This window comes from Bubalus kerabau, chromosome 2, assembly GCF_029407905.1.
Source record: "Bubalus kerabau isolate K-KA32 ecotype Philippines breed swamp buffalo chromosome 2, PCC_UOA_SB_1v2, whole genome shotgun sequence".
NCBI classification, from domain to species: domain Eukaryota; kingdom Metazoa; phylum Chordata; class Mammalia; order Artiodactyla; family Bovidae; genus Bubalus; species Bubalus kerabau.
The window spans coordinates 82,457,420-82,484,208 of record NC_073625.1 but is presented as its reverse complement, the minus strand read 5'-3'; the positions used below and the strand labels follow the sequence as shown (position 1 = coordinate 82,484,208).

Here is a 26,789-nt window from a genome sequence, read left to right as displayed (position 1 = left end):
CCTTGATGTAAATATTTATTGCTATGAACTTTCCCCTGAGAACTCCTGCCATATACCATAAGTTTTGATATGCTGCATTTCTATTTTCACTTTTCTCAGTACTTTTTAATTTTTCTTTGAATTGTTCTTTGACTGTCAGTAGCATGTTGTTTAATCTCCACATATTTGTAAATTTTCCAATTTTCTTCTTGTAATTGACTTCTACTTTCATATCATTGTAGTTAGAAAAGATGCTTGATATGATTTCATTTTTCTAAATGTTTTAAGACTTGTTTTATGGACTAACATGATCTATCTATCCCATGCATTTGAGAAGAATGTGTATTCTGTTGCTTTTAGATAGAATATTCTGTATGTCTGTTAAGTATATCTGGTCTAAAGTGTCATTCAAAGCCAATGCTACCTTATTGATTTTGTCTGGATGATCCACCAATTAATTAAAGTCCTTCACTATTGTATTGCTTGCCTATTTCTCCCTTTAGGTCTATTAATATGTGCTCTATGTATTTCGGTGCATCTGAGGGAGTTTACAATTTCTGTATAAGGAGCAATGAGCAAAATTTTGTCAAATTTTCAACAACCAAAGATGTATTTCTTATTTGTTTTTTGTTTTTTCTTATGACTTCATTCCACAGTGAAAGCTGACAGTATAATGATATAGTCTAGTTCTGTCAACCAAAGTTACTGTGGGAAGGAAATCAAAAGAATTATCAAGCTTTCCTTCCTTTAGTTAGAAAAAAATAAAGACCATTTTTAAAACTACACACATTCATCCTTCTAGATTTTAATAGGTACTATAGGTGAGAATAGAGGATGTCATCTGATCACTTCACCTCTGTGAAAACAAATATACCAGTTAATAATCCCTATATCTTTTTGCCTTTAAGATGACTATAGTCTCAACGACTTCACTCCAAAATTAACAAAAGGAGTAATAAAAACCAAAATTACTAGGAAAAAAGATGCTAGTCCACATATAGCACCAAATGAAATGCTGAACATTTAAACATGGCCAATGTAAGTAAATGCATATAGGTTTGTCTAATTTGACTTTAAACACGACAAATCCTGAAAACAAAATATTCTAATGTAATAGCAAAGAAAAAACAATGTTGAGAGAATTTAGTAAGGGAATTTAAGTAAGACCCCCAGTGAGCTCAAAAAGGATTTCTTCCTTAGAGAGAGAAAATAAAGAAATAGAAGGCTAGACAATCTTCATTTCTCTATAAAATAAATAAAGTTCACCTGCCACAAATGATTAGTAAAGATAATGAATACAAAATTGGAGAAGGTTCAAAATAGTTGAAGAGTCAAGAAGTAATACAAGTGTTACATGTTGTAGAGAAAGGATATACTGACTGAGGCCTACAAAATTAACAGCTTTAATGGAGCCTTTGTTGTTGTTTAGTCACTCAGTTGTGTCCGATTCTTTGTGACCCAATGGACTGTAGCCCACCAGGCTCCTCTGTCCATGGGATTCTCCAGGCAAAAATAGTGGATTCGGTTGCCATTCCCTTCTCCATTTGTGGGGCCTACCATCACCTCCCCCCCCAAAAAAAAGTCCTTTCGAATTAGCCTTTCTTCCTTTGATTTCTAGGCTATCCCCTAAATTAGTTGAAACCTGGCCTTAAGTCATAAATGCAACCAAATAAAACATAGTTTAACACAGTAGAGACTGAAGTTAGGCTCAAAGCCTATGTTTGAAGTATGGTACAATACAGCAACATAATCAGAAATGGTCACTGATCTCTCATTTTATGTGTGGCCCATGACAGTCTGCTGCTGTTGCTAAGTCACTTCAGTCATGTCCGACTCTGTGCGACCGCATAGAAAGCAGCCCATCAGGCTCCACCGTCCCTGCGATTCTCAAGGCAAGAACACTGGAGTGGGTTGCCATTTCCTTCTCCAGTGCATGAAAGTGAAAAGGGAAAGTGAAGTCGCTCAGTCCTGTCTGACTCTTAGCGACCCCATGGACTGCAGCCTACCAGGCTCCTCTGTCCATGGGATTTTCCAGGCAAGAGTACTGGAGTGGGGTGCCATTGCCTTCTCCTCATGACAGTCTAGCCACTCTTATTAAGAGGCACAGTATACCCACTTAGTTTCATGAAAAAGAAGGCCCTTTGGTCTTCTCTCCCTATGCAAATTGGCATATATACTTTTAATGTTTGCCAATGTATATACTAAATGCTGCTAGCTGAACTAGTTCTTGCCTCCAGTAGATCATGTGGGTCCTTTTAGACCTAATGGCTGCCAAGCAAATTATTACTTCCATTACTGAACTCTACCTGGAATGCTGAAATTATCAACATTTACTTTCTGCCCAGATAAAAGAGGCTAGAAAGGCAACATTAAAGTTTGCTTTTATATAAAACTGATAAAGTTTACATTGTCTGTCTGAAGGCCCACTTAGTTAAAGGTGTTTGGCTTCGTTCTACTTGGAAAACTTAGAAATCAATATTTAACTGATCTAAAACAAGAAAACGATAGGAAAAAATAAACAGAATTTAATTAGCTTAGATGTGCAAAAATCCCCAAACTTCTCAGGTCTCAGTTTTCTTATCTATAAAAAGGAATTAATTTGAGGTCCTTTTTAGTGCCAACATATATGTACACACACGGCAAAATTTTCATTTCTTTAGAAAATACAGCTTACAAGGAAAGTCAACCCAGATAAAAATTATAATTAGTCCATTTAAGAAAATTCCCTACATGACTATTCATTTCTATAGAATTTAAAAAAACACTCAGGTAAGAATCCAAAAAACAGAATCCAGTTTCTTCTCTATAAAGAACATCTTAGAAAAATTATAGTTTTTAGAATCTCCCACCCTATAGAAGGTAGATCTTCACATATGTATTAATTTACAAGGTGTGTATTGGTTTTTATGAAAGTGAACATATATAGACCAGGACAATACTACCAGAGAATATAGTGATTTTAACATATTACATATATACATATTAGCATAAAACATGTTATAGATATTACTACTTTAGCTTGCCTATACATGTTTTGTTAAGTGAATAAAACTTTGAAAATACATAATATATATCATAAATAAGAATTCTACAAACAAATATGAGTTATAGTGAAATACATTAATATCCTGACATCCTGTCCAAGCACCTTGAACATTGTTTGCCATTCCTGGAAGTTTCTTTTGCTTCTTTAATCTACTCCCATCATTCCTTTAAAATTTAGCTAAAGTACTAACACCAAGCATATTTTCCATGACCTCCCAGACCAGGTCAGGTCCCCTGTTATATTCTCTGACTGTACCATGTAATTCTTTTATACTTATAATATATGCTACTGGAGTTGCTTATGTAGTAAGTCTGTAAGATCTTTTAAAATAAGACTTCATCTCTTATTTTCTATTTATCTCTTAGAATGAAGCACAGAGATTTACAGAAGGAATGAATGAATAATTATAGAATAATTGTTAGAATAGTTTTCTGGCTCAAATATTTCAATAAAATAGAATACTGTTACAGACTCACTGTTCTTTTAATGGTACCACCATGTGGTTATTTCTCCATTTTTTTTTTTCTGGTATTAAAAATACAATTATCTTTCCTGCTAAAGTAAATTCAAATAATGCAGAAAGTTTCCCCTATATGAAACATTACTATTTAACAAACCACTAAGATAATTTACTTTCTTTTGCCTAGCACTGTCCATCTTAGATACGATTTACTTTTGCTTAATACATTATTCTTTTCATGTGTGGTAGTTAAAAAAAAAAAAAAAAGCTAGCAAGGAATAAAAGTCAACAAATGACTTTAAAAATCTGTTTAAGTACTTTTGAAAACTTTAAAAGCATTTTCACATTACAATAAAAAAGTGAAATATTATATAGATGAAAGTGAAATAATCCAAATTGGGAGAAATAATCCAAATAAACACTGAATCAAGAATAGTACTTCTTATTTAAAATTAATCTATTTCTATCAGTATTTATTTTCTTCTCTTCATAAATCAGCAGAGAATAATTGAAAATGTTTTGGTAGCTTTCAAAGTATCATATACAAATATTTTTTGAAATGACATCCATTAATTGTCTACCTACCTAGCCAGCTCTCTATCTCACTACCTCATTCACTTCTTGAGTAAACTCCTTACCTTCCAACAAATCTATGGTCCTCATGTGGTAGCCAATGAAGTATCCTCCTTTCCACTTTTTCCCCTAGCTATGGGGTGTGTTAACTATCAGACAGGGAAAACTCTTATCACACTCTCCTCAACACAGTGATTACTTCAAGCAACAGGCAAACAACCTCAGCCAGGCCTGAGTTCCCAAAATGTTTTGGGAAATAGAAGTGGGAGCAGAGGGTTTCTTTTCCTTTGGTTAAAGTAACTTAATCCCAGAACTGTCAGCAGCCCCAAGAGAATGAAGCCAAAAAAGGAGTGATGGAAAGTGACCAATTCTAGATATTTTATTCTCTGAATTCAGAAAATCCTGAAACTAGTTCTAGTCCTTGCTTTTCCATGGTTTAGTCATCTAATAAATTCCTCCACACCCTTCTTATTTTGTTTAAGCTAGCCTGGGTAAAGATTTGTCAATTATAATCAAGAAGTCCTAATATTTCCCATATCCATTTAGGTATCACAAAAAATAAATGTTATTAAGTTATACACACACACACTTTTATAACTGCTATGCTCTTAGAAGTCTACATAACGTCATACTCTAAACTCTTCTTCCTACCTACAATTTTTTTTTCCACCTTTCCTAGGGTAAAACTGAGGAGAAGGCAATGGCACCCCACTTCAGTACTCTTGCCTGGAAAACCCCATGGACGGAGGAGCCTGGTACGCTGCAGTCCATGGGGTCGCTAAGAGTCGGACACAACTGAGTGACTTCAGTTTCACTTTTCACTTTCATGCATTGGAGAAGGAAATGGCAATGTTCTTGCCTGGAGGATCCCAGGGATGGGGGAGCCTGGTGGGCTGCCGTCTGTGGGGTCGCACAGAGTTGGACATGACTGAAGAGACTTAGCAGCAGCAGCAACAGCAGGGTAAAACTGACAAATAGAAATTGTATATATTTAAAGCATACAACAGTAATCAGAATTAAGCCAGTTAATATATCCATCACTTCACATAGCTCCTATGACTTTAAATACATATAAACTTTTAAAGAAGCATAATATACATGCTCTCTTTAAAATGTATATGTATATATCATATATATAAATCAAAAAACCATAAAGTTCGTATATATGAAATCTACACATCTTCGAGATTTAAAAATGCTAAGTGTAGAGAAATGCTTCAACCCTGTCTCTTACTGCCAATGCCCCAGAATTAACAACTTCAGTATTTTTAATAGTTACTGACAATAAGCTTTGCTAGTATTTCCTGATTTACCAATTTTAACTATTATCTCTTAACTTCTTGCTATGATAAAAAAGAATTTAACTCCTCACACAACCAATTTCATCCTCCCAACAGTTACTCATTATTATTCCTCTATTATTTATCTCTGTAACTTTACCTACACTTTTATTTATGGTTTCCTGTACTACTGAAACTCCATTTTGTAAAATACAAAATAAAGGAAGGCTATTAGTGCCCTTGTCCTTCATTTTCAATTCACAATTTCCACTAAATGTCTTACACTGAAAGGCTAATAATTTTCCTCTGTTCTGTAACTAGAACTATTTGTCCTTTTATAAGCTTAAAGTCAATAAGCATCATGTATGTGTACATGTGCACTAAGTCACTTCAGTCATATCTGACTCTTTGCGACCCTAAGGACCATTACCCGCCAGGCTCCTCTGTCCATGGCATTCTCCAGGCAAGAACACTGGAGTGGGTTACCATGCCATTCTCCAGGGGGTCTTCCCAACTCAGGGACTGAACCCACGCCTGTTATGTCTCCTGCATTGGCAGGTGGGTTCCTTCCCACTAGGGCCACCTGGAAGTACCCTAAGCATCATGTATATGAAGAATATATAAATAATATTTATATAAGTAACATTCAGTGCATATTTAAGTAAGTGAGTTATCACTCTATCCTTTTCCTATTCAGATTATTTTTAATTTTCCTGGAGTATCTAATTGCTTTTTTATTTCCTTTACCTTGTCTACTTATATAATTACCTTGCTGCTGCTAAGTCGCTTCAGTCGTGTCCGACTCTGTGCGACCCCATAGACGGCAGCCCACCAGGATTCCCCGTCCCTGGGATTCTCCAGGCAAGAACACTGGAGTGGGTTGCCATTTCCTTCTTCAATGCATGAAAGTGAAAAGTGAAAGTGAAGTCGCTCAGTCGTGTCTGACTCTTTGTGACCCCAAGGACTGCAGCCTACCAGGCTCCTCCGTCCATGGGATTTTCCAGGCAAGAGTACTGGAGTGGGGTGCCATTGCCTTCTCCATATAATTACCTTAAATGGTTCCAAAATCTCAAGGTTAGTTTCAAATCTCCTACTGAATACTTTGCTCTTGAAGTGACATACCTGTAAGACTTCCTATTCGGCAGTGACCCTGGAACTTCTCTCCTATCTTAAGTAAAAAATACTGTTTTCTAGATCCACTGTCATATGATCTCAAGGTTAGTTTCAAGTCTCTTACTGAATACTTCCCTCTTGAAGTGACATATCTGTAAGAACTACTATTTGGCAGTGACCCTGGAACTTTTCTCCTCTCTATCTTAAGTAAAAAATACTGTTTTCTAGATCCACTGTCATATGATCTTCTTATATTATAACCCATTTTTCTGGAGCACATTCTCTAACAACTTAAGAAAGAAAATGTGGACAAATCAATCTCCCAGGTCCTTACATGCCTTGAAATACTGTTTCTACTGTATACTTCACTGACAGTTTGGATGAGTATAAAATTCTACACTGAAAATAAGTCCACATTAAAACGGTAGAGACACTGATTTATTATTTTCTACCACCCACTGTTGGCTGTATGAAAATTGATACCAATCTGATATTCGTTTTTTTTAGGTGACCTAGTTTTTTCTCTCTAGAAGGTATTCAAATCTGTTTTTTCATTCTTGGTATTTCCAAGTTGCAAAATGATGTATTTATCTGAGTATTTTTTTCTAGTCAATGTGCTAAGCACTTCTTGGACTCTTTCAATCTGGAAGTTTAAACTTGTTTCTGGGAAATTCTTTTATTGTATCTCTGAAAATTTCCTCCAACATATATTCTGTAAATTCTTTTTCTGGAACTCCAACTAGTTAAATAATGAACCTCCTACATGAGGTCACTGCATCAGTTTTTTTCTGACACATTCCTTCATTTTGGTTTTGTTTTACATTCTGGATTATTCAACTTTCCAACTCCCTAGAGAATTCTAAATTTTAACCATCATATTTTCTTAATTTCCACACACTTATTTTTGGTATCTCAGTATTCCTTTCACACAGCATGATATGTTGCTGTTTTAATGTCCTACAAATCTCAACTCTCTCTGAAAAGGCAAATTACAGATTTTATATTTCCCTTCTAATTTTTTTGTTTTCAACATTAACAGTATTTCTCCCAGAATTTTTTTAGTTTGTTTTCATTGTGTTTTTTCCATGATGAAGTCATCCCCCAAATGTCTGATAATTTTTGAATATCCATTAATATCTAAGGATTAATTGGGAACCCTATGAGCATGTTTAGAATTTGGTGATTGATAAGTTTTTTCTTTGGGGTAATTAAGTGATGAGGTAGCTGTCTCAAAGAAAAACCTTTAATTGCCAGAATACAAAGGTCACTGCTCCAAAATCATTTAATTTCTTTAGAGAAAAAAAGAAAATATCAATGCTGTTTCCCTACCTGACAGGCCCTAAGGTCTGGTGAGTAACCTGAATGGAAAAACTGCAATTAATTCCTTTATCTGTATTCTCCCAAAGTATCTCATTCCCTACTCTCTATTTCACGCCTATATTCAAAGTCTATACCTCCCTAGGATTCCAAGGGGGAGGCATGACAGATAGTCTTCCTCCCATCTTATAAGGCTAGGATAATTTTGTTTTATAAGCTACCCACAGTTTCAAAAAATGTTTTACAAATAATAAAGTATACACATACATAAAAGTAAATATACAAAACAACAAGAGTTGCACAAAGTAATACTTTTCCTATGAGACACACTCTGATATTTTCTGTTGTATTTTGCAATGCTGATAAATGAATTCACAACCCACTAATGTGATATGAGTCTAATTTAAGGAGCCAAAAATAATTTAAAAAATTAAGTGGTGACTTGCTCTGCCATCTTTCAAAGACCACTCCTCTATTTTCTTTCCCAAAGAAAACTGCTGAAATCTTTTCATTCACTGATGACTCTTCTCTATTTTCTTTTCACTGTATTTCCCTCTTCTACTTCTTTACTACTTTAGTAGGATCTAGGAGGGCAAAAAGGATAAATACAAGTACTCAGTTTGTGATCTTTAACTCAAAGTCCTTTACAAGTGTTTTTAAAAACCAAAGTTTCCTAACCTCTTTCTGACCTAAGTTCCCTCTGCTAACTATGACGGCCTCAACTGCTACTGGGACTTACAATTAAAGTTTGCCAAGAGACTCTGGAGAATTAAAAAGGAAAGGAAAGTGCTAATAGTAAACCTAAAAATCCTTATGACTATTCCATTTAACTCTAAAGCTAAAAGTAAAATTATGGCTAAATGTTCAAAATTAAATCTAAACCCTTACATGAAGAAATGGAATTTTCTTTTTGAGGGAAGACTTTAAGAAAGGTTCTGTCTGCAAAAAAAAAAAAAAATCAAAAACCAATTCTCAGATCAAAAAAATACTTTGATGAGAAGTAAAGAGTACTTACAAAGCAAGGCTACTCAAAACATATTGTACGTGCTCACATTCATCTGGGAATGATGCACTGGCTGATGTAAAACAACAAAGTGCCGTCTGAAGAACCTGAAGCTGTGGCAAAGGGACCTGCCATCTTCCAGCATAATCTTCTACCACCTGATAAGGAAGCAATCCAAAAAGTACATTATTAGAGAAAATGTTAAATTTGGATAAAACTTACCATATAAAACATTAGTTCAGCATGAACACAAATGATTTAGGAGGGGAAAAAAGTTATTGTTTGTTGTTGTTTAGTTGCTAAGTTATGTCCACTCTTTTGTGACCCCATAGACTGTAACCCACTAGGCTCCTATGTCCATGGAATTTCCCAAGCAAGAATACTGGAGTGTGTTGCCACTTCCCTCTCCAGGGGATCTTCGAACCCACATCTCCTACATTGGCAGGTGGATTCTTTACCACTGAGTCACCAGTGAAGCTCCTCTTTATTGTTTAGTTTCATTGTATACATCTGAAAATAAAATGAACTATTATCTGAAAATGTGGGAAAAAATTATAATATATAAAAGACTATATGGTTCAACTGCCAAATCTTTACCAAATGTTTTAATAAATGCTTTCACATCCTATGTCTAGCTTTTTTCCAAAGTACAAATTATCAAATATTAAAATAGCTAGACAGCAGAAGATAGTAATAAATAAAATTAGAAATAAGCATCCATTATTATAATTTATATAGGACTGAACTAAACATTCTGGCAACAAATGAGTATTAAAGATATAGTGGTATGATACTCTTTCATAAACTGTACCATATTATGGGGAAAAGATTACAAAATAAAATCAGTCCTGGCTCTGTCACTTAACTAGTTTATGAATTTGGATATGTCATCTACCTTCTTTATGCATTAGTTTCCTTATCATAACATGAAGATAACAATGCTTATCTTGCAGATTTACTCTAAGGCTAAACTGGGAACAATTTATGAGACAACAATTTAGAATTATCAATTGCTATAAAATGTTAATCATGATCTCTCACATGCAAGACTACTGTATGCAAACTATTATATTCTAGAAATTCATCTTATAAAACCAGTTGGCAAACTATGGCATGTAGGCCAAAGTCAGCCTACCACCATCTTTGTATGACCTACAATCTAAGAATGGGCATTACATTTTCAAATGGTTGAAAAAATATTTGTGATGCATGAAAATTACATGAAATTCAAATTTCAATATCCATAAAGTCTTACTGCAGCATAACCAGGTTTATGCATTTACATATTATATAATCTATGGCTGCTTTCCTGCTATAACAGGTTGAGTCGTTATGATGAAATCATATGGCTAACAAACTCTAAAATATTTAATATCTGCCCCTTTACAGAAAAAGCTTGCCAACTCCTGATTTAAAGCTGGTAAAACTAGAGAAGAGTACAACAGCCAAGAACATTTAGAGCTCAAGGACTTTTCATACTCATCACTTCCTGTTAGAGGTAATTTTTCATGGGTCCTTGTATTTCCAGTTTTAAAAGAGACCCAGACTGCCTTCATCCTTTCAAAGAAGTTTATAGGAAACAGCCTTGAAATACAGAGATGATGTCTCTCTTCAAAGCAATGGCTCTCTCTGGAGCAAAGGTCAGGCAGATATGCTTGCCCACTATTATAAAATATTGCTGTTGTTTGTTGTTGTTTAGTTACTAAGTTGTGTCCCACTATTCTGGGACTCTGTGGATTGTAGCCCACTAGGCTCCTCTATCCATGGGATTTAAGATTAGGAGTCCCTTGACTCATTGGAAAAGACTCTGATGCTGGGAGGGATTGGGGGCAGGAGGGGAAGGGGACGACAGAGGATGAGATGCCTGGATGGCATCACTGACTCGATGGACTGAGTCTGAGTGAACTCCGGGAGTTGGTGGACAGGGAGGCCTGGCGTGCTGCGATTCATGGGGTCACAAAGAGTCAGACACGACTGAGCGACTGAACTGAACTGAACTGAAGCTTGGGTTCCTAAGCTGTGATATAAATGTACTATGAGTTCAGGATTCACTTGGACCATTCACATAACCTTTGTGACACTTGAGAAGCAAAGGGAACCACCATGAACTTGAAGCTCATGTTGTTTGTTGTGCTATAAAAGTAACAGAGTCTGCTATCTCCAACCCAGGAGTTTCACTTCTTTGGCCAGCATTTGTGAAACTATGGCAATCTACCTTAGATAAAATCCCTGACTTTTCACAGTTCTTTGACAATTCCAAATTTTCACATCAGGTGCTAGTATGTCTCCAATGTTTCTAGGAACATGTGTGGATAAAGGAGAAAGCTAGAGAAAGCTAGAGAGCATTAGCTCTATGAACTTGTATCCCCCTTCTATTATCCAGTACTTCTTAACCTGGGAATTAAAAACTACTACTAACTATGATGATCCCAAGTAGGACAGATTTTTCCAAACCACCATAGGCAAAAAAAAAAAGGAGGAACATGTAAATGGTGGTTTCCTGGATTTAAATTTTCTCTTCTCTAAAGTGTTTGACCAACTTTATTGCCTTTTTTTTTTTTGGCCCACATAAAACTTCTCTGGTGCCACATTAAAAATAGGTACCTAACAAACTCACATTTTTCTATCTTTAGTTTGCCCTAATACATTTCTACTTAGAACCTTATTCACTTCCTATTTATGGGCTGGGCTTATCTCCTTAGAAGAGAACCTTTCTACTTTTTCAGGTTCTATGATCATTGTAGCTTCCCTTATTCACCAAGATTCAGCTATTAATACCCCATCTGATCCATCTGAATCCAAAATAATAAAACTACTTGTGTGCAGTACTTCCAATAGGCTTCCCATAATACACATGAAGGAAAATAAATAAAACTAGTTGAAATTTACAAGCAGTTGGCCCTCAGTATCTGCAGAGGTTTGGTTATAGGATCCCGCAGTTCAGTTCAGTTGCTCAGTCATGTCCGACTCTTTGCAACCCCAAGGACTGCAGGATGGAAGGCTTCCCTTTCCATCAACTCATGTTCATCGAGTTGGAGATGCCTTCCAACCATCTCATCCTCTGTCATCCCCTTCTCCTCCTGACTTCAATCTTTCCCAGCATCAGATCTTTTCCAATGAATCAGTTCTTTGCATCAGGTGGCCAAAGTATTGGAGTTTCAGCTTCAGCATCAGTCCTTCCAATGAAAATTCAGGACTGATTTCCTTTAGGATGGACTGGTTTGATATCCTTGCAGTCCAAGGGACTCTCAGAGTCTTCTCCAACATCACAATTCAAAAGCATCAATTCTTCGGCACTCAGTTTTCTTTACAGTCCAACTCTCACATCCATTTAGATTACTGGAAAAACCATAGCTTTGACTAGATGGACCTTTGTTGGCAAATTAATGGCTCTGCTGTTTACAATGCTATTTAGGTTGGTCATAACTTTTCTTCCAAGGAGCAAGTGTCTTTTAATTTCATGGCTGCACTCACCATCTGCACTGATTTTGGAGACCAAAAAAATAAAGTCTCTCACTGTTTGCATTGTTTCCCCATCTATTTGCCATGTAATGATGGGAACAGATGCCATGATCTTAGTTTTCTGAATGTTGAGTTTTAAGCCAACTTTTTCATTCTCTTTCACTTTCATGATTCCAGCTTGTGCTTCATCCAGTCCAGCATTTCTCATGATTTACTCTGCATATAAGTTAAATAAGCAGGGTGACAATATACAGCCTTGATGTACTCCTTTCCCAATTTGGAACTGGTCTGTTGTTCCATGTCCACTTCTAACTGTTGCTTCTTGATCTGCATACACGTTTCTCAAGAGGCAGGTCAGGTGGTCTGGTATTCCCATCTCTTTCAGAATTTTCCACAGTTTGTTGTGATTCACACAGTCAAAGGCTTTGGCATAGTCAATAAACCAGAAATAGATGGTTTCCTGGAACTCTCTTGCTTTTTTGATGATCCAGCAGGTGTTAGTAATTTGATCTCTGCTTCCTCTGCCTTTTCTAAATCCAGTTTGAACATCTGGAAGTTCATGGTTCACATACTGTTGAAAGCCTGGCTTGGAGAATTTTGAGCATTACTTTACTAGCATGTGAGATGAGTGCAGTTGTGTGGTAGTTTGAACATTTTTTGGCATTGTCTTTCTTTGGGATTGGAATGAAAAATGACCTTTTCCAGTCCTGTGGTCATTGCTGAGTTTTCCAAATTTGCTGGCATACTGAGTGCAGCACTTTCACAGCATTATATGTTAGGATTTGAAATAGCTCAACTGGAATTCCATCACCTCCACTAGCTTTGTTTGTAGTGATGCTTCCTAAGGTCCACTTGACTTTGCATTCCAGGATGTCTGGCTCTAGGTGAGTGATCATACCGTTGTGATTATCTGGGTCATGAAGATCGTTTTTGTATAGTTCTGTGTATTCTTGCAATCTTTTCTTAATATCTTGTTAGGTCCATACAATTTCTGTCCTTTATTGAGCCCATCTTTGCATGAAATGTTCCCTTGGTATCTCTAATTTTCTTGAAGAGATCTCTAGTCTTTCCCATTCTATTGTTTTCCTCTATTTCTTCGCACTAATCACTGAGGAAGGTTTTCTTATCTCTCCTTGCTAGTCTTTGGAACTCTGCATTCAAATGGGCATGTCTTTTCTCTTCTCCTTTGCCTTTTGCATCTTTTTTTCCCTCAGCTATTTGTAAGGCCACATCAGACAATCATTTTGGCTTTTTGCATTTTTCTTGGGGATGGTCTTGATCACTGCCTCCTGTACAATGTAACGAACCTCCGTCCACAGTTCTTCAGGCATTCTATCAGATCTAGTCCCTTGAATAGATCTTTCACTTCCACTGAATAATCGTAAGGGATTTGATTTAGATCATACCTGAATGGTCTTGTGGTTTTCCCCACTTTCTTCAATTTAAGTCTGAATTTGGCAATAAGGAGTGCATGATCTGAGCCACAGTCAGCTCCTGGTCTTGTTTTTGCTGACTGTATAGAGCTTCTCCATCTTTGGCCGCAAAGAATATAATCAATCTGATTTCAGTATTGACTATCTGGTAATATCCATGTTTAGAGTCTTCTCTTGTGTTGTTGGAAGAGAGTGTTTGCTATGACCAGTGCGTTCTCTTAGCAAAACTCTGTTAGCCTTTGACCTGCTTTGTTTTGTACTCCAAGGCTATATTTGCCTATTACTCCATATCTCTTGACTTCCTACTTTTTCATTCAAGTCCCCTATAATGAACTGCCGTGTAGGGCCACTCAAGATGGACGGGTCATGGTGGAGAGTTCTGAAAAAACGTAGTCCACTGGAGAAGAGAATGGCAAATCACTTCAGTATTCTTGCCTTGAGAACCCCATGAACAGTATGAAAAGGCAAAAAGTTAGGACACTGAAAGATGAACTCCCCAGGTCGGTAGGTGCCCAATATGCTACTGGAGATGAGTGGAGAAGTAACTCCAGAAAGAATGAAGAGATGGAGCCAAAGCAAAAACAGCACCCAGGTGTGGATGTGACTGGTTATGGAAGTAAAGTCTGATGCTGTAAAGAGCAATACTGCATAGGAACCTGGAATTTTTGGTCCATGAATCAAGGCAAATTGGCAGTGGTCAAACAGGAGATGGCAAGTGTGACATCGGCATTTTAGAAATCATCAAACTAAAATGGACTGGAATGGGTGAATTTAACTCAGATGACAGGATCGCCTACCCCATATCAAAATTTACAGATGCTCAAGTCCTTTATATAAAAGTGTATTTGCATATCATCTCTGAAATTACTTATAATACATAATACAGTGTAAGTACTATGTAAATCGTTGCAAGCACACAGCAAATTCAAGTTTTGTGTTTTGGAACATTCTGGGTCTTTTTCCAAGTATTTTTAATACAGTTGGTTGAATCCACAGATGTGGAACTCACAGATATGGAGGACTGACTGAATCTTCTTACGCCGTTTAATGTCATGCCAGATACTAATATTGTACTATAACATTCACTATAACACTTCTTTATAAATATTTTCCTTAAAATATATAAAACTTTACATTACATTGTCTTTTTATTCTGAAATGTTTCTCCTGCACTATAACTTATTAGTAAGCGCTTAACTAATGAGAGCTGATCCCATGACATTATAATATGAAGGTACTCTACTCAGCCACTGTGCAGCGAGGAACACACCTTATTATATTTGTCATTTTCTTTGGTATTCTAATAAGTAACAGTTTTTACTGTCACTCTATAAAGAACTGCTGTATAGAGAATTACATACTTTATTTAAGAACATTAAAATACATCATCCAAATTACTACAGACTGAAATGTGTTCCCCTAAAGTTCATGTATTGAATGATGTCTTAACCCCAGTGTGACTGTATTTAGAAATAGGATATTTTGTTATAGCAGCCAGGGCTGCCTAACACACAAATGTATAAAAATAACACAAACGCAGCAGTTTAAGAACCCCTAAAATGTAAGGTGATCAACTAAAATAAGATTATGTTTCTTAACTGAGTTCTCCTTTTTTCTAACACAACAGTGAGACTGCCAAACACTAGTTTGTCACAAAGCAAAGAATCCTGATATCTAAATCCAGGTTATAATAGACTAATATCATTAACACAGTATCCAGGATGACTTTACTTCTATTAGCTGGCCATCTGCACCCATGTCACTCTCCTACCTGAAACCTCCCACTGTCATCAACATTATTTCATATATTTCACAGGGGTCAACAGAGCTGTTCACTAATGTTAATTTCATTACTTGCTTACAGTGAATCCACCCACTTTTTAAATCTAACATACCATGGCCATGATCTTTTAGTGGTTAGTACTCTGTCATGTGATTAAGCCACATCACAATCATTCTAAGAGCTTCAAAAAATGGTTATAATACATCCCAATCTATGCACTGAATAAATCTTTTAATCTTCTAAATACCTAAAATAAACATTGTAACAAATATTGTTAGTCTTTTCCCCAACCCTTTCAGTATCATTAGGTTATTCATTTATAATATAGCTTATATACACACATATATTTATGTGTGTATATATAAATATATTTCCTAGCTCTGTCCATTGAGAGGGCCTAGGAGCAATGACACCTCAGTAGCAGTACACATACTTAGGACCCAAATCTTTGTTTCTAAACACTATTCTCCAATATCCTTGGGTCTCCTCAGGCACAAAGAACTTGGGCTGCTCAAGCCCTCCTCCAGCAGAGATGGAACAGGGAAAATATCAAGATAAGACTCGAACACTTTGTGCTGCCAGAAAGTAATGAAATGCTGAAACGGTGATGGAATATAAGAACATGGGAGCCAACCTGAAGGTGCTCCGAGCAGTTAAAGCTAGAACAATTTGAGCAACAAAATAAATGATGGTATCCATGAGTCTCTACTGATAGAAATAATCTAATTAATCAATAAAAGTTAGGGATGAGACTGCTTTGCCTCACAGCAGAATGCCAATTAATACATATCAATAAAAAGAGAGAAACAGAGAATCACCGTTAGGCAAATACTATATATAGCAATGAATGTTGCAGACAAGAACCACAAATCTATGCTATTATTAGTGGGTGAAAAATTTGAGAAGTTTCAAGATTTGCCATCTCAAAGCAATTCCCACAAGACAGTTATCAACTAAAAACAGAAAGATAGTATCTTTAAGTGGAGAAACCTCACAAACTTAACCAAGCCATCAAGGTAAACAGCACCAATAACTAGTAAAGCATACTATCATAAACCTCTTGATATCATGCCCCAAGAAAGACAAAAGCATTTTTGTAGTAATTTTGCCAAAAATGCAAAAACCTAATTCTAATTATGAGAAATCCTCAAACAAATCCAAACTATAGGATATTTTACCAAAAAAAAAAAAAAAAACACCACCCTGACCCTCTTCAAACATGCAAAGGTCATGAAAGGAAAAACTGAAGAACTGCTAGAGTGGAAGACACTAATAACTAAACACAATGCGAGATCAGAAATAACATCCTGAAACAAAGGAAAAAAAGAGCAATAGTGGCAAAACTGGTAACTTTCTAATAAGGTCTGTAATTTACTGGATATTATACAATGTTACTTTCCTGAGCTTGATAAGTGTATTCTTTTCTACAAATATAAAATTAGTTCACTTTTTAGGTTTAAAAACAAAATTTTTTGTTCCAAACTTTCCCCTCAGATTTCAATGTTCTCACTTATTTTCTGGATGCTATTTTATAATATAAATACATTTACTTTCCTTATCTTATTACCTAACTACACACCAAGATTTACCCTCACCTATGGGTTTCATTTGTAGTCAGATAGAAAAATAAAACAGGTAGATTGCCAGCACTGTGGGGAGAATACAGGTTTTGGAATCAAGACAGATTAGGCTTTGTCATTTATTAGCTGTGTAACATTAGCGAAGTTATTAACCTTCTCAATCTAAGTTTGCAGTAAAATGAATTTAATATTAATCACAGAGCTATTGAAGAACTAAGGTAATATGTCAAAATCCAGGATAATTCTGGGCATAACAAATAGCTATTATTACCAGTACACTTTGTTTCAAAAAATAGCCAGCAAGCTTAAGCTTACTCTGGTGACTATTTCAATGCATCAGTATGAACTGGTTAACTGTTTCCAGATGTAAAATTACAACAAATTTTACTATTATTAGCAAGCATATAAGTCACTCACAAATAAAACCTATTCAAAAGCTATTGCTGAGTTTCAACTATTTTGTTCAATATTCATTGACAAATAAAGTATATCCTAGATACAGCAATACAAATAGAATAACTTCATGCCTGAATAGATATTAATAGATTTTGGTACCTGTCAATTTTTCATTTGATTCCAAACTCACTAGGGAAAGCAATATACTAAATGCTCCCTGTATAAACATGAAAACTGGCATAAAACTCCCTGTGTAAACATTAAAACAAGGGAACTCCAAAATATGTGGAAATGTATATGAATATCAAATTAACATGTGGAGTGAACAGACCTCTTCATTTGTCTGCAGCTGGTGATATCCACAGATGTGTGTGTACATGATAAAGTCTTAACTAGCATGGGCTAAGCAGAACCCTGCATCTGACTTCAATTTGGCATGGCCACTAAGGCAAAAGAAGTAACAGCAAAAATAAACAAATGAGACCTAAACTTTTTAAAAAGCTTTTGCACAGCAAAGGAAACCATAAACAAAAGGAAAAAATCTACAGAACTGGAGAAAATAAATGCAAATTATGTGACCAACAAGGGATGTGCAAAATATACAAACTGCTCATACAACTCAATTAAAAACAAAAATCCAATCACTAAATGATCAGAAGACCTGAAGAGACATTTTTCCTAAGATATACAGATGGCTAACAAGCACATGAAAAGATGCTCAATAAAGATAATTATAGGAGAAATGCAAATCGAAACAATAATGAGGTATCACCTCACACGTGTCAGAATGGCTATCATCAAAAAGTCTACAGGTAACAAATGTTGGAGAGGATATGGAGAAAGGGAAACTCTTCTACACTCTTGGTGGAAATGTAAATTGATGTTGCCAACATGAGAAACAGTGTGGAGGTTTTTCGAAAAACTAAAAATAAGAATACCATATTACCCTATGATCTAGCAATTCCATTCCTAGGTATATATCTGGAAAGGAAAAACAAAACTTTACTTTGAAAAGATAAAGGCACCCCAATATCCACAGCACTATATGCGGTAACCAAGATATGAAAGCAACCCAAGTGCCCATCAACAAATGACCAAATTAAGATGAGACATATATATACAATGCAATATTATCCAGCCACAAAAATATTTAAAAAAATACTGCTATCTGTAGCAATGTGGATGGACCTAGAAAATATTATGGTTAGTGAAATCTGTCAGAAAAAGCCAAATACTATATGATAATATTTCAAATACTATATAAGGAGTCTAAAAAATAATACAAATGAATGTTTATGCAAAACATAGACTCACAGATATAGAACCAACTTGTAGATACCAAATGGGAGAGGGAAAGCAGGAGGGGCAAATTAGAGGTGTGTGATTAACAGATACAAACTACTATATATAAGACATAAGCAACAGAATATACCATAAAGTGTAAGGAATTATACCCATTATCTTGTAATAACCTATAATGGAATATAATCAGCAGAAATATTGAATCATGCTGCACATCTGAAACTATCACAAACTACTGTAAGTCAACTATACTACAATTTTAAAAAATCAGCCTGACCTGGCATGATGGTATTGCAGGTGTTGTTGAGGCAATAATTTTATTTTGAATTTTTCAAATGTCCTTTAGTTATACAGGTTTCTTAAATACTAGTAGATGGAAATCTTTTTTTGTTCCTTCTGTCTGGTTTCTCAACAAAGTCCACAAGCCAAAGAATTAAACTGAAAAAACAGTTTTAGAACACTACTAGTGTGTGAATGTCTAGACTTTAAATTATTAATATTAGTCTTAGATGAGCTGACTTATTTTGATCCCTGTTAATTTTGTTCTCAGCGAAGAGCTCTTATATTCATGTGACTTGCCCAAAGGCTTCTAGAGTCACTGTCATATGATCTCTAGTAACTTCTGAGAATGATATGTACATGAACTTAATCATTAAGTTATATATATCAAGATTTTATTTGAGTTCAATGAAGATGTCCAGTGGATTTTATTAAGTGCAGAAATAAAGAAAGGTCAATCTTAATTATTATTTAGGGCATAAATCACTTTCCTAGACTGACGCAGAAGAAAAACTCAATGGAATTACTACACATTCAAAGCAGAAACTAAAAAGGGTAACAAAAACTAACTTTAGATACCAGGTATGCTTAGTCTCAAGAACTAAATTTGTTTCTAAAAGATGACTAACTTTCAATCAAAATAACAGTGAAAGAGTTAAAAAAAAATAAAAGGAGGTCATGTTAAGATGGAAGAAAAGTGGGACTTTCTTAAGAATGAATTCAATTTCAGAAACTAAACTAGTCAGATATGAAAAAAGAAAACAAGAATATACTGATATATACCAGAACTATGCATTCTTAAAGATGGAATTGAGGGGGAAATGTATTTTAGCTGTTACTCATCAGAAAGGAAGAGTGACTGACTCCAAAAGTATCTAACAGAGGTACAGGAGGTAAACTGAAGCGTGGAAGTCACAGTGAATCAGAATGGAAATCCAACTACGGTAAAACAGTATTTTAAAGAAATAGAAAATACATAATAAGAGTAAGTGTAAAAACCACACACCATGAAGACTGAGACTGCTATTCAGTAACATAAAATCTGTACAGATGTGAAAGGTTAAAAAAAAAACAAACACACACTGAGAGATTATCATTGAATACCTGAAGCATTTCAGATGCGTTTCAAATTACTAGTTATTATAGGAGGCAATGTAGGATATGGCACAGTGTCACAAAGAAAAATGCCCCAGGAACTCAAAGTTAGGCCTCAGGAAATGGACAGGAAAAGCAAAACTGAAGAAAAGCAAAATAAGAGGTTAAACCTTGGTTTGATGTTGAGCTGGTAAGATTTCCTTAAATCTTGGAGATAAGAATGGGCAAAATCTGTTTCACGGTGAATGCTTTTCAGTAAATTCCATATTCCTTGACTTTCATCTCTGGTATTACAGGAGATCTTACTGAAGATAAGAGATAACTGAAGAACAATAAAACCTAAGCCCAAAAGAAAACAGAAAGGGAAAGGAAGACAGGAGGAACCAACTTAAGAATAGGCTGAAATATAAACAAAAACAGAAACCAACTATGTTTATATGAAATGGCATATCCTATCATTGCTGAAGGACTTTCCTGGTAGCTCAGAAGTAAAGAATCTGGCTGTCAATGCAGGAGACGCCCTGGATCAGGAATTCTGGAGGAAGAACTGGCAACCCACTCCAGTATCCCTGCCTGGAGAATCCCGTGGACAGAGGAGCCTGGAGGGCTACAGTCCATAGGGTCACAAAAAGAGTCAGACACAACTTGGTGACTAAATAACAACAATCACTGCTGAAAGGAATGTGACAAAAAGGAATGTTTACACTGCCAGTGAGGTAGAATAAATCATGCAAGGTCTAGAACAGTTAAGGAGATTGAACCAGTCCATCCTAAAGGAAATCAATCTGAATATTCATTGGAAGGACTAATGCTGAAGCTGAAGCTCCAATACTTTGGCCACCTGATGCAAAGAACTGACTCATTTGAAAAGACCCTGATGCTGGGAAAGATTGAAGGTGGGAGGAGAAGGAGACGAGAGAGAACAAGATGGTTGGGTGGCATCACTGACTCAATGGACATGAGTTTGAGCAAGCTGCAGGAGATGGTGAAGGACAGGGAAGCCTGGTGTGCTGCAGTCAACGGGGTCACAAAGATTCGGACATGACTGAGCGACTGAACGACAACAACAGAAGTTAAAAGCAGAATAAAGAAAGGATTTAGAGGAGCAAGTGGCAGAAGACATACTATCTTCAATGAGTACAGACATCAGAAATATTAAAAGTAGCTTTATTTCATTATGGCTATTGTCCAAATAATACAAATATGTGGCACAAGAGGAGTACTTTTATGATTTTAGCTCAATAGGCCTAAGAATTTCAGGGGAAGTGGCAAAAGTCATGGTAACACAAGGCTAAAAATGTTTTGGCACAGGCTGGGGACAGAGAAATCCAGAGACCAGGGCAGAACATCAGAGCTATGGTAATGGCAAGGCTCGAGTCTTGTGGAGCCTTGCAGAGATTGTACTTTGAGCTTTCCACACTACAAGTAAGTGATATACTCTTTACAAAAGTCAGTAAAGAAGCTATACCACTAAACAGAATCTATACTTACTGTAGCACAGGAGTTCCAGGACAATACATAAAAAAACAGAAATTAAAAGTTTTTAATATGAAGGAAACCTTAAGAAAGAGACATCAAGTATGACCTGGTGCTTGGGGCTGTCATTCATGAAATGTATAACTTTGCAAGACAGAAAATCAGAAACAGCTTTCAAGAAAGCAGAAATGTTCAGGTAAAGTGCTTCCACCTCTCAAAAAATTATCATAAGCATAGAGTGGCACAACTGTTTGATGAATATTCCCACTAAAACTTTACAAGTTACAGACACTGGCAGTTGCTGTAACTTGCTGTAACTGACTAGCACCCTGGTGAGGTTGAAACCAAAACTGACTTGATACCTTGATTTCTGTGCACCCATCTTTCCTTTAATATTCATCTTTAGTGATACCACTAAATCCTACTGGCAAAGTGATGTGAGTCAACTGTACTATGTACTAAGTTCAAGGAATTACTAGTGTTTCTAAGTTTAATGGGTGTTGGCTGGGTAGTGTAAGGAGCGTTTGCCCTACTGACCTTCTGGATTCTTAAAAAAGTATGGTTGGAGGTTAAACGATTTTCCTTTTGAGGTGCAAAAGAAGCCACTCCCAGTGAGAAGACAACCAAGCTACAGCTCCTGAAAACTCCCCAGCCCTAACCAGACAGGCACAATGGCTCTGATTAAGCAATATTCCAGGAAGGCAGAAATTTGGTATCGTAACCTGTTTGGGACTCTAGTCTTTAATTTCTCTTAGTGAAATTAATCATAGGAGACCATTCATTTGATCCAAATGAAGTGTTTCTGGCAGACATAACAAGAGGCAGGAGAATACTTAATTCAAGCTGAAGGAGGGGGCAAAAACACTAGAGTAGCTGAAGGTAAGTAGCAGAGACAAAAAGTAATAGGAGACAAGTTAAAAAGCTAGACAGAGGCTAGATCATGAAGACCTGCAGTCCACTGCAAGAATTTTGGCTTTGACCCTAAGACAGAAAAACATGGAAGGTTTAGTTTAGAAGAGACCTCACTCTTATGTCTTTAAAAGGATCACTTGGCTATGTGGAGAAAAGAACCAAGAAAACTAGAAGCAGGGAGATAAATTTCCCAGAGGAAGGATGACTATGGCTTGGATCAAGGTCGTGACAGTGGTTACAGCAGTCAGATAATCTTTTTCTCCCTTACTAAATGATACAGTTTCTTGAAGGAAGGGGATGTGAACTTTTCCTTCTTTAATCTCCTATAATCATTAGGATGAAACTTTCCACATAGTACACAGCCAATGTTGTTTTTGTTTTGTTTTGTTTTGTTTTTTAGGAATACCTTCTACAACACTTTATGTACCTAGATCTATGCCTAAGATAATTAAGGATAATTCAATAGATTGATATTAAGAAAAAATAAGTTATATATATATATATACTGTCAGACAGGCATATATGCAGCATTTTATAAATACCTATTAAGTTATGAGCACTTACTAGTTATTGAAGTTAAGTTCAAAATATAAAGAGAATACAAAGAATCTTAAGAGTTAAAGGGCAAAACATGTGGAATCTAAAACATGGCACAAATGAACCTATCTACAAAACAGAACTAGACTCACAGACATAGAGATCAGACTTATAGTAGGGGAGAAGGACAGGGGAGAGGAATGCACCAGGAATCTGGGGTTGGTAGATACAAACTATTACATATAGAATGGATAAACAACAAGGTCTTACTGTATTGCACAGGGAACTATATCCAGTCTTCTAGGATAAACCATAATGGAAAATAATATTTTAAAAGAATGTATATATGTGTAAAACTGAGTCACTCTGCTGTTCAGCAGAGATTGGTACAACACTGTACATCAACTATAATAAAAGAAAAGACTAGCAATTCAAAATAATACAATTTTAAAACAATAATAAAAAAAAAGGAGTTAAAGGACAAAATGGCTTCAGTTAATATAGAGTTTTAAAGAAACTACCAATAGAATATTTTTTTCAAAAAAATTAAGTTAAGAAAGGACTGTATAGTAAGAGTTAAGTCCCATAAAGGGAAGCAGAAATTGAATATCTGCTCTTCACAAGCACGGGATGAAATGGAAGAAATTAAAATAATAAAAAAGGATGAATGAGTTTTAAGATTCTAACTCAGTTCTACTTTTTTTTCAACTGCGTCCCCTCTTGATAAATTATATACACTCACTGTAGTAAATCTGGATTATTAAAAAAATCATCCATCATTTTCTGCCCACATATAACCACTATTAACATCTTGGTAATTTCTCTTTTCTAGCGTGTGACTTGGGGTTAGTTGCTTAACCTCTGAGTCTCATCTGTGCCATTCATAAAATGACGATTAAAAACAGTACCTATCTCACAGGATAATAGAAAGGAATCAATAAGAAAGTAGCACAGGGGCTGAGATACTTTTTTTTGAAAAGGCCAGAAAGCTGTTTATGAGCCACACATTGTCCATCTCAACTACTTAACCCTGTTATATCATGAAAGCAGCCATAGAAAATACAGAAGTGAACGGGCAAAGTCCAATAAATTTTTATTTGCAAAAGCAGGCAGTGTTGCTTATGTCACAATGGCTTGCAGCAAAGGTTCATAACTTGTTGGTGTGTCTGAATGACTGTGGTCTGTGTTTGTTTAGTAAGATTTGAAATTCCTAGGAGAATCTGATAAAAAAGCAAAAACTTTACACTTGCTCACCAAGGAAATGCAAGTACACTTCTTTTGCAAATACTTTTAGAGTTCACAGACTTCCTGAAGTCACAAATGACTCCTATAGTTTATCTTCAAGAAATCCTGTCTCTAGTGAAGTAGCTCATTTGATTTTTATTTACAGCACCACCCCCCTCTAAAATACAGTGCATCTGGTGAGAATGGACCAGCCTATATTCAAACTGTATAGTCTTCCTACAAACAAATTTTTCCACCTAATTTTTTCATCAGTATATTTTATCTTCCTAGTCATTGAGAACATTTTTTAAGGCTGAATAGTTTATGAGGTTGAAAAATGTTCAGCTGTTTTAGATGTTCTGGTTCCGTTTTCATTTTCAACTCATTCCTTTAATTACAGTTAATATTATGATGAATTGCTTTATATCCAAATTTATATTTCTTAGAAATTAATGTTGTAAGTCAAAAAGTACAAATTATTTTTAATGTAATCTATTTTGATGAATTATGGTTCAGAAAGCTTGTGGTGATTTCTGCTCCCATCATTTGAACATGAGATATCCATTTCACCACACCCTCATGAGTATGGAATACAACTTTACTGATGAGTTCTATAACCCGAGAGATCTTTGGCAAGTTTCCAAAACATGGCAAAGGATAATAAAGTCTAAAAATGCACAGCCACTGCTCTGCGTTAGTAAAATTTCAAGATATTCAAGGTTAATCTAAATAATATGGAGAGACAAACTTTAAAATTTTAATCATTAAGAAAAACATCTGAAATATATTCCATAACCCTCCAGCCTTCAAACTACTAGGTAATAACACGAAGTAACTGGTTTGTAATCATCACTAACTCTTGCATTTTAAAAATGACCACTAAAGTGAGCCACTGCTTCAGAGAGAAGCATATCCCACTCAAGTGGGTTGGGGGAAAAAATAAAAAGTTTGAAAATCACTTATTAGAGAGAACTTCTGATAGCTTAAGTTTAGTTTTTTTCTCTTTTTCGCATTCATGAACATCTTTAGTTTCTGCTGCCTTGAGTATTTTTAAATCACTACTTCCACTCAATAATTGCTTAAGTATAGTATATACCAATATATATGCACAGATACTATAATAGATACTGAATGCTTATTCCTAGATATAATATATATGTATACTTGAATGGTTAAGTATACAGGCTCTTGACAGACTGGCCAAGATTCCAATCTGACTTAGGCCATTTAATCTCTCTTAGTCTAAAATTTTCTAAACTTTAAAATGAGAATAATGGCACATACCACATAGGGTAGTGGATTAAATGAGACAGAAGAGGTAAAACACTTATCACAGTATCTGACACACAGAAAACACTCAAAATATCACTTATATTCATAAACTCCAATAAAATAAGTAAACCTTTCTGATAACTAAAAATATAACACACACAGAGCAAATCATTGACAAGTGGTTAGTGAATATTTAAAACGTTTTAACTTCAGGGTAACTAAAACAGATATGGGTTAATTTTAGTAAACTCCAGTTATAGAACTATGTATTAGTAAATTGTGTACATGTTTTATCAGAGTATCAAATACATACACACATATCTAAGGTACAAAGAACAATGTTGTGTACCCATCTATTAATATCTACTGATACAACTACTTCTCTAATTTCTTTCTCTTTTCACTTCTCTGTTTTACCATAAACGTAGCCAGAAAAGGAGGATGTCCCCTTCTCTCTCAAAGTTAATTAACTAATCAATTATAGTGTATCACTCAACACTGAATAAATACAGCTAATCAAGTTCTCCATGCCTTTACCTACCCAGACAAGCCCTGAGGAACAAAAATACAGACTAATGGTCACTCTGTTCTCAAAATCAGCAAACTCAAATGGTTCTGCAGGTCAATTAAATCTATCTCTTTAAGAAGCTACCATTTTAGACTTCTGTTCACTTTAAATCTCTAACCACCCCCATATACTCTCAAGAGATGAAGCTTCCACCTACCCCAAAACTCCTATACAAAGCACCTCTTCCATTTGTGCTTTGAATCTTGTCATCCTTTCCCTTTTAGGATCTTATTTTACAGATTATCTCTTCTTTCATTATTTCTTCCTTTCAAATGAATCATTCTCATCCAATTTTAAGCACAACAAATTCTCAACTATTTTAGGAAAAATAAAAAAAAAAAACTTCACCTTCAACCCACAATTTCTCCAGTTTCCACCCATATCTTCCCATCTCCTTTATAAATTATCTATATTACTATTTACATCTTTGCTTCCCACTCCTCAAACTACTCCAGTCTGACTCCTGCTCCCATCATTACATGAAAACAGAGCTTTGCTTAAAGTCACCAAAGATCTCCATGTTAATTCAATGGTTGGACCTCAATAGTTTTCGATGCCAATTACCATTCACTTCATCCTTCATTCTTATCTTCTGTTTCACCATAGTTACCTGGTTTTCTCCAAGTTCTTTAATCTTTCTCAGACTTATCAAGTGTCAATATTTCTATCAGGCCATTTAACTGTGGAGTTTCTTCACTT

At 35.5% G+C, this 26,789-nt stretch overlaps 2 protein-coding genes across 8 annotated transcripts in view; one reads left to right on the top strand and one right to left on the bottom strand.

Annotated features, from left to right (window-relative positions):
- Positions 1–26,789, top strand: part of CGGBP1 (CGG triplet repeat binding protein 1) — a 101,226-nt gene that overhangs the window by 58,084 nt on the left and 16,353 nt on the right. The window lies entirely within an intron of this gene.
- Positions 1–26,789, bottom strand: part of ZNF654 (zinc finger protein 654) — an 84,831-nt gene that overhangs the window by 48,823 nt on the left and 9,219 nt on the right. For 2 of the 7 annotated variants that reach the window (XM_055567845.1, XM_055567842.1), the window contains exons 2-3: positions 8,784–8,929; positions 4,918–5,025 (exon numbers count right to left, since the gene is read on the bottom strand). The exons of 2 other annotated variants lie outside the window; for them this stretch is intronic. In XM_055567845.1, coding sequence (XP_055423820.1) covers positions 4,918–5,025; positions 8,784–8,929 — 254 coding nt within the window. Of the gene's footprint in view, positions 1–4,917; positions 5,026–8,656; positions 8,708–8,783; positions 8,930–26,789 lie in introns of all 7 variants that reach the window. 3 more of the 7 variants (XM_055567847.1, XM_055567846.1, XM_055567843.1) reach the window with 2 other exon arrangements.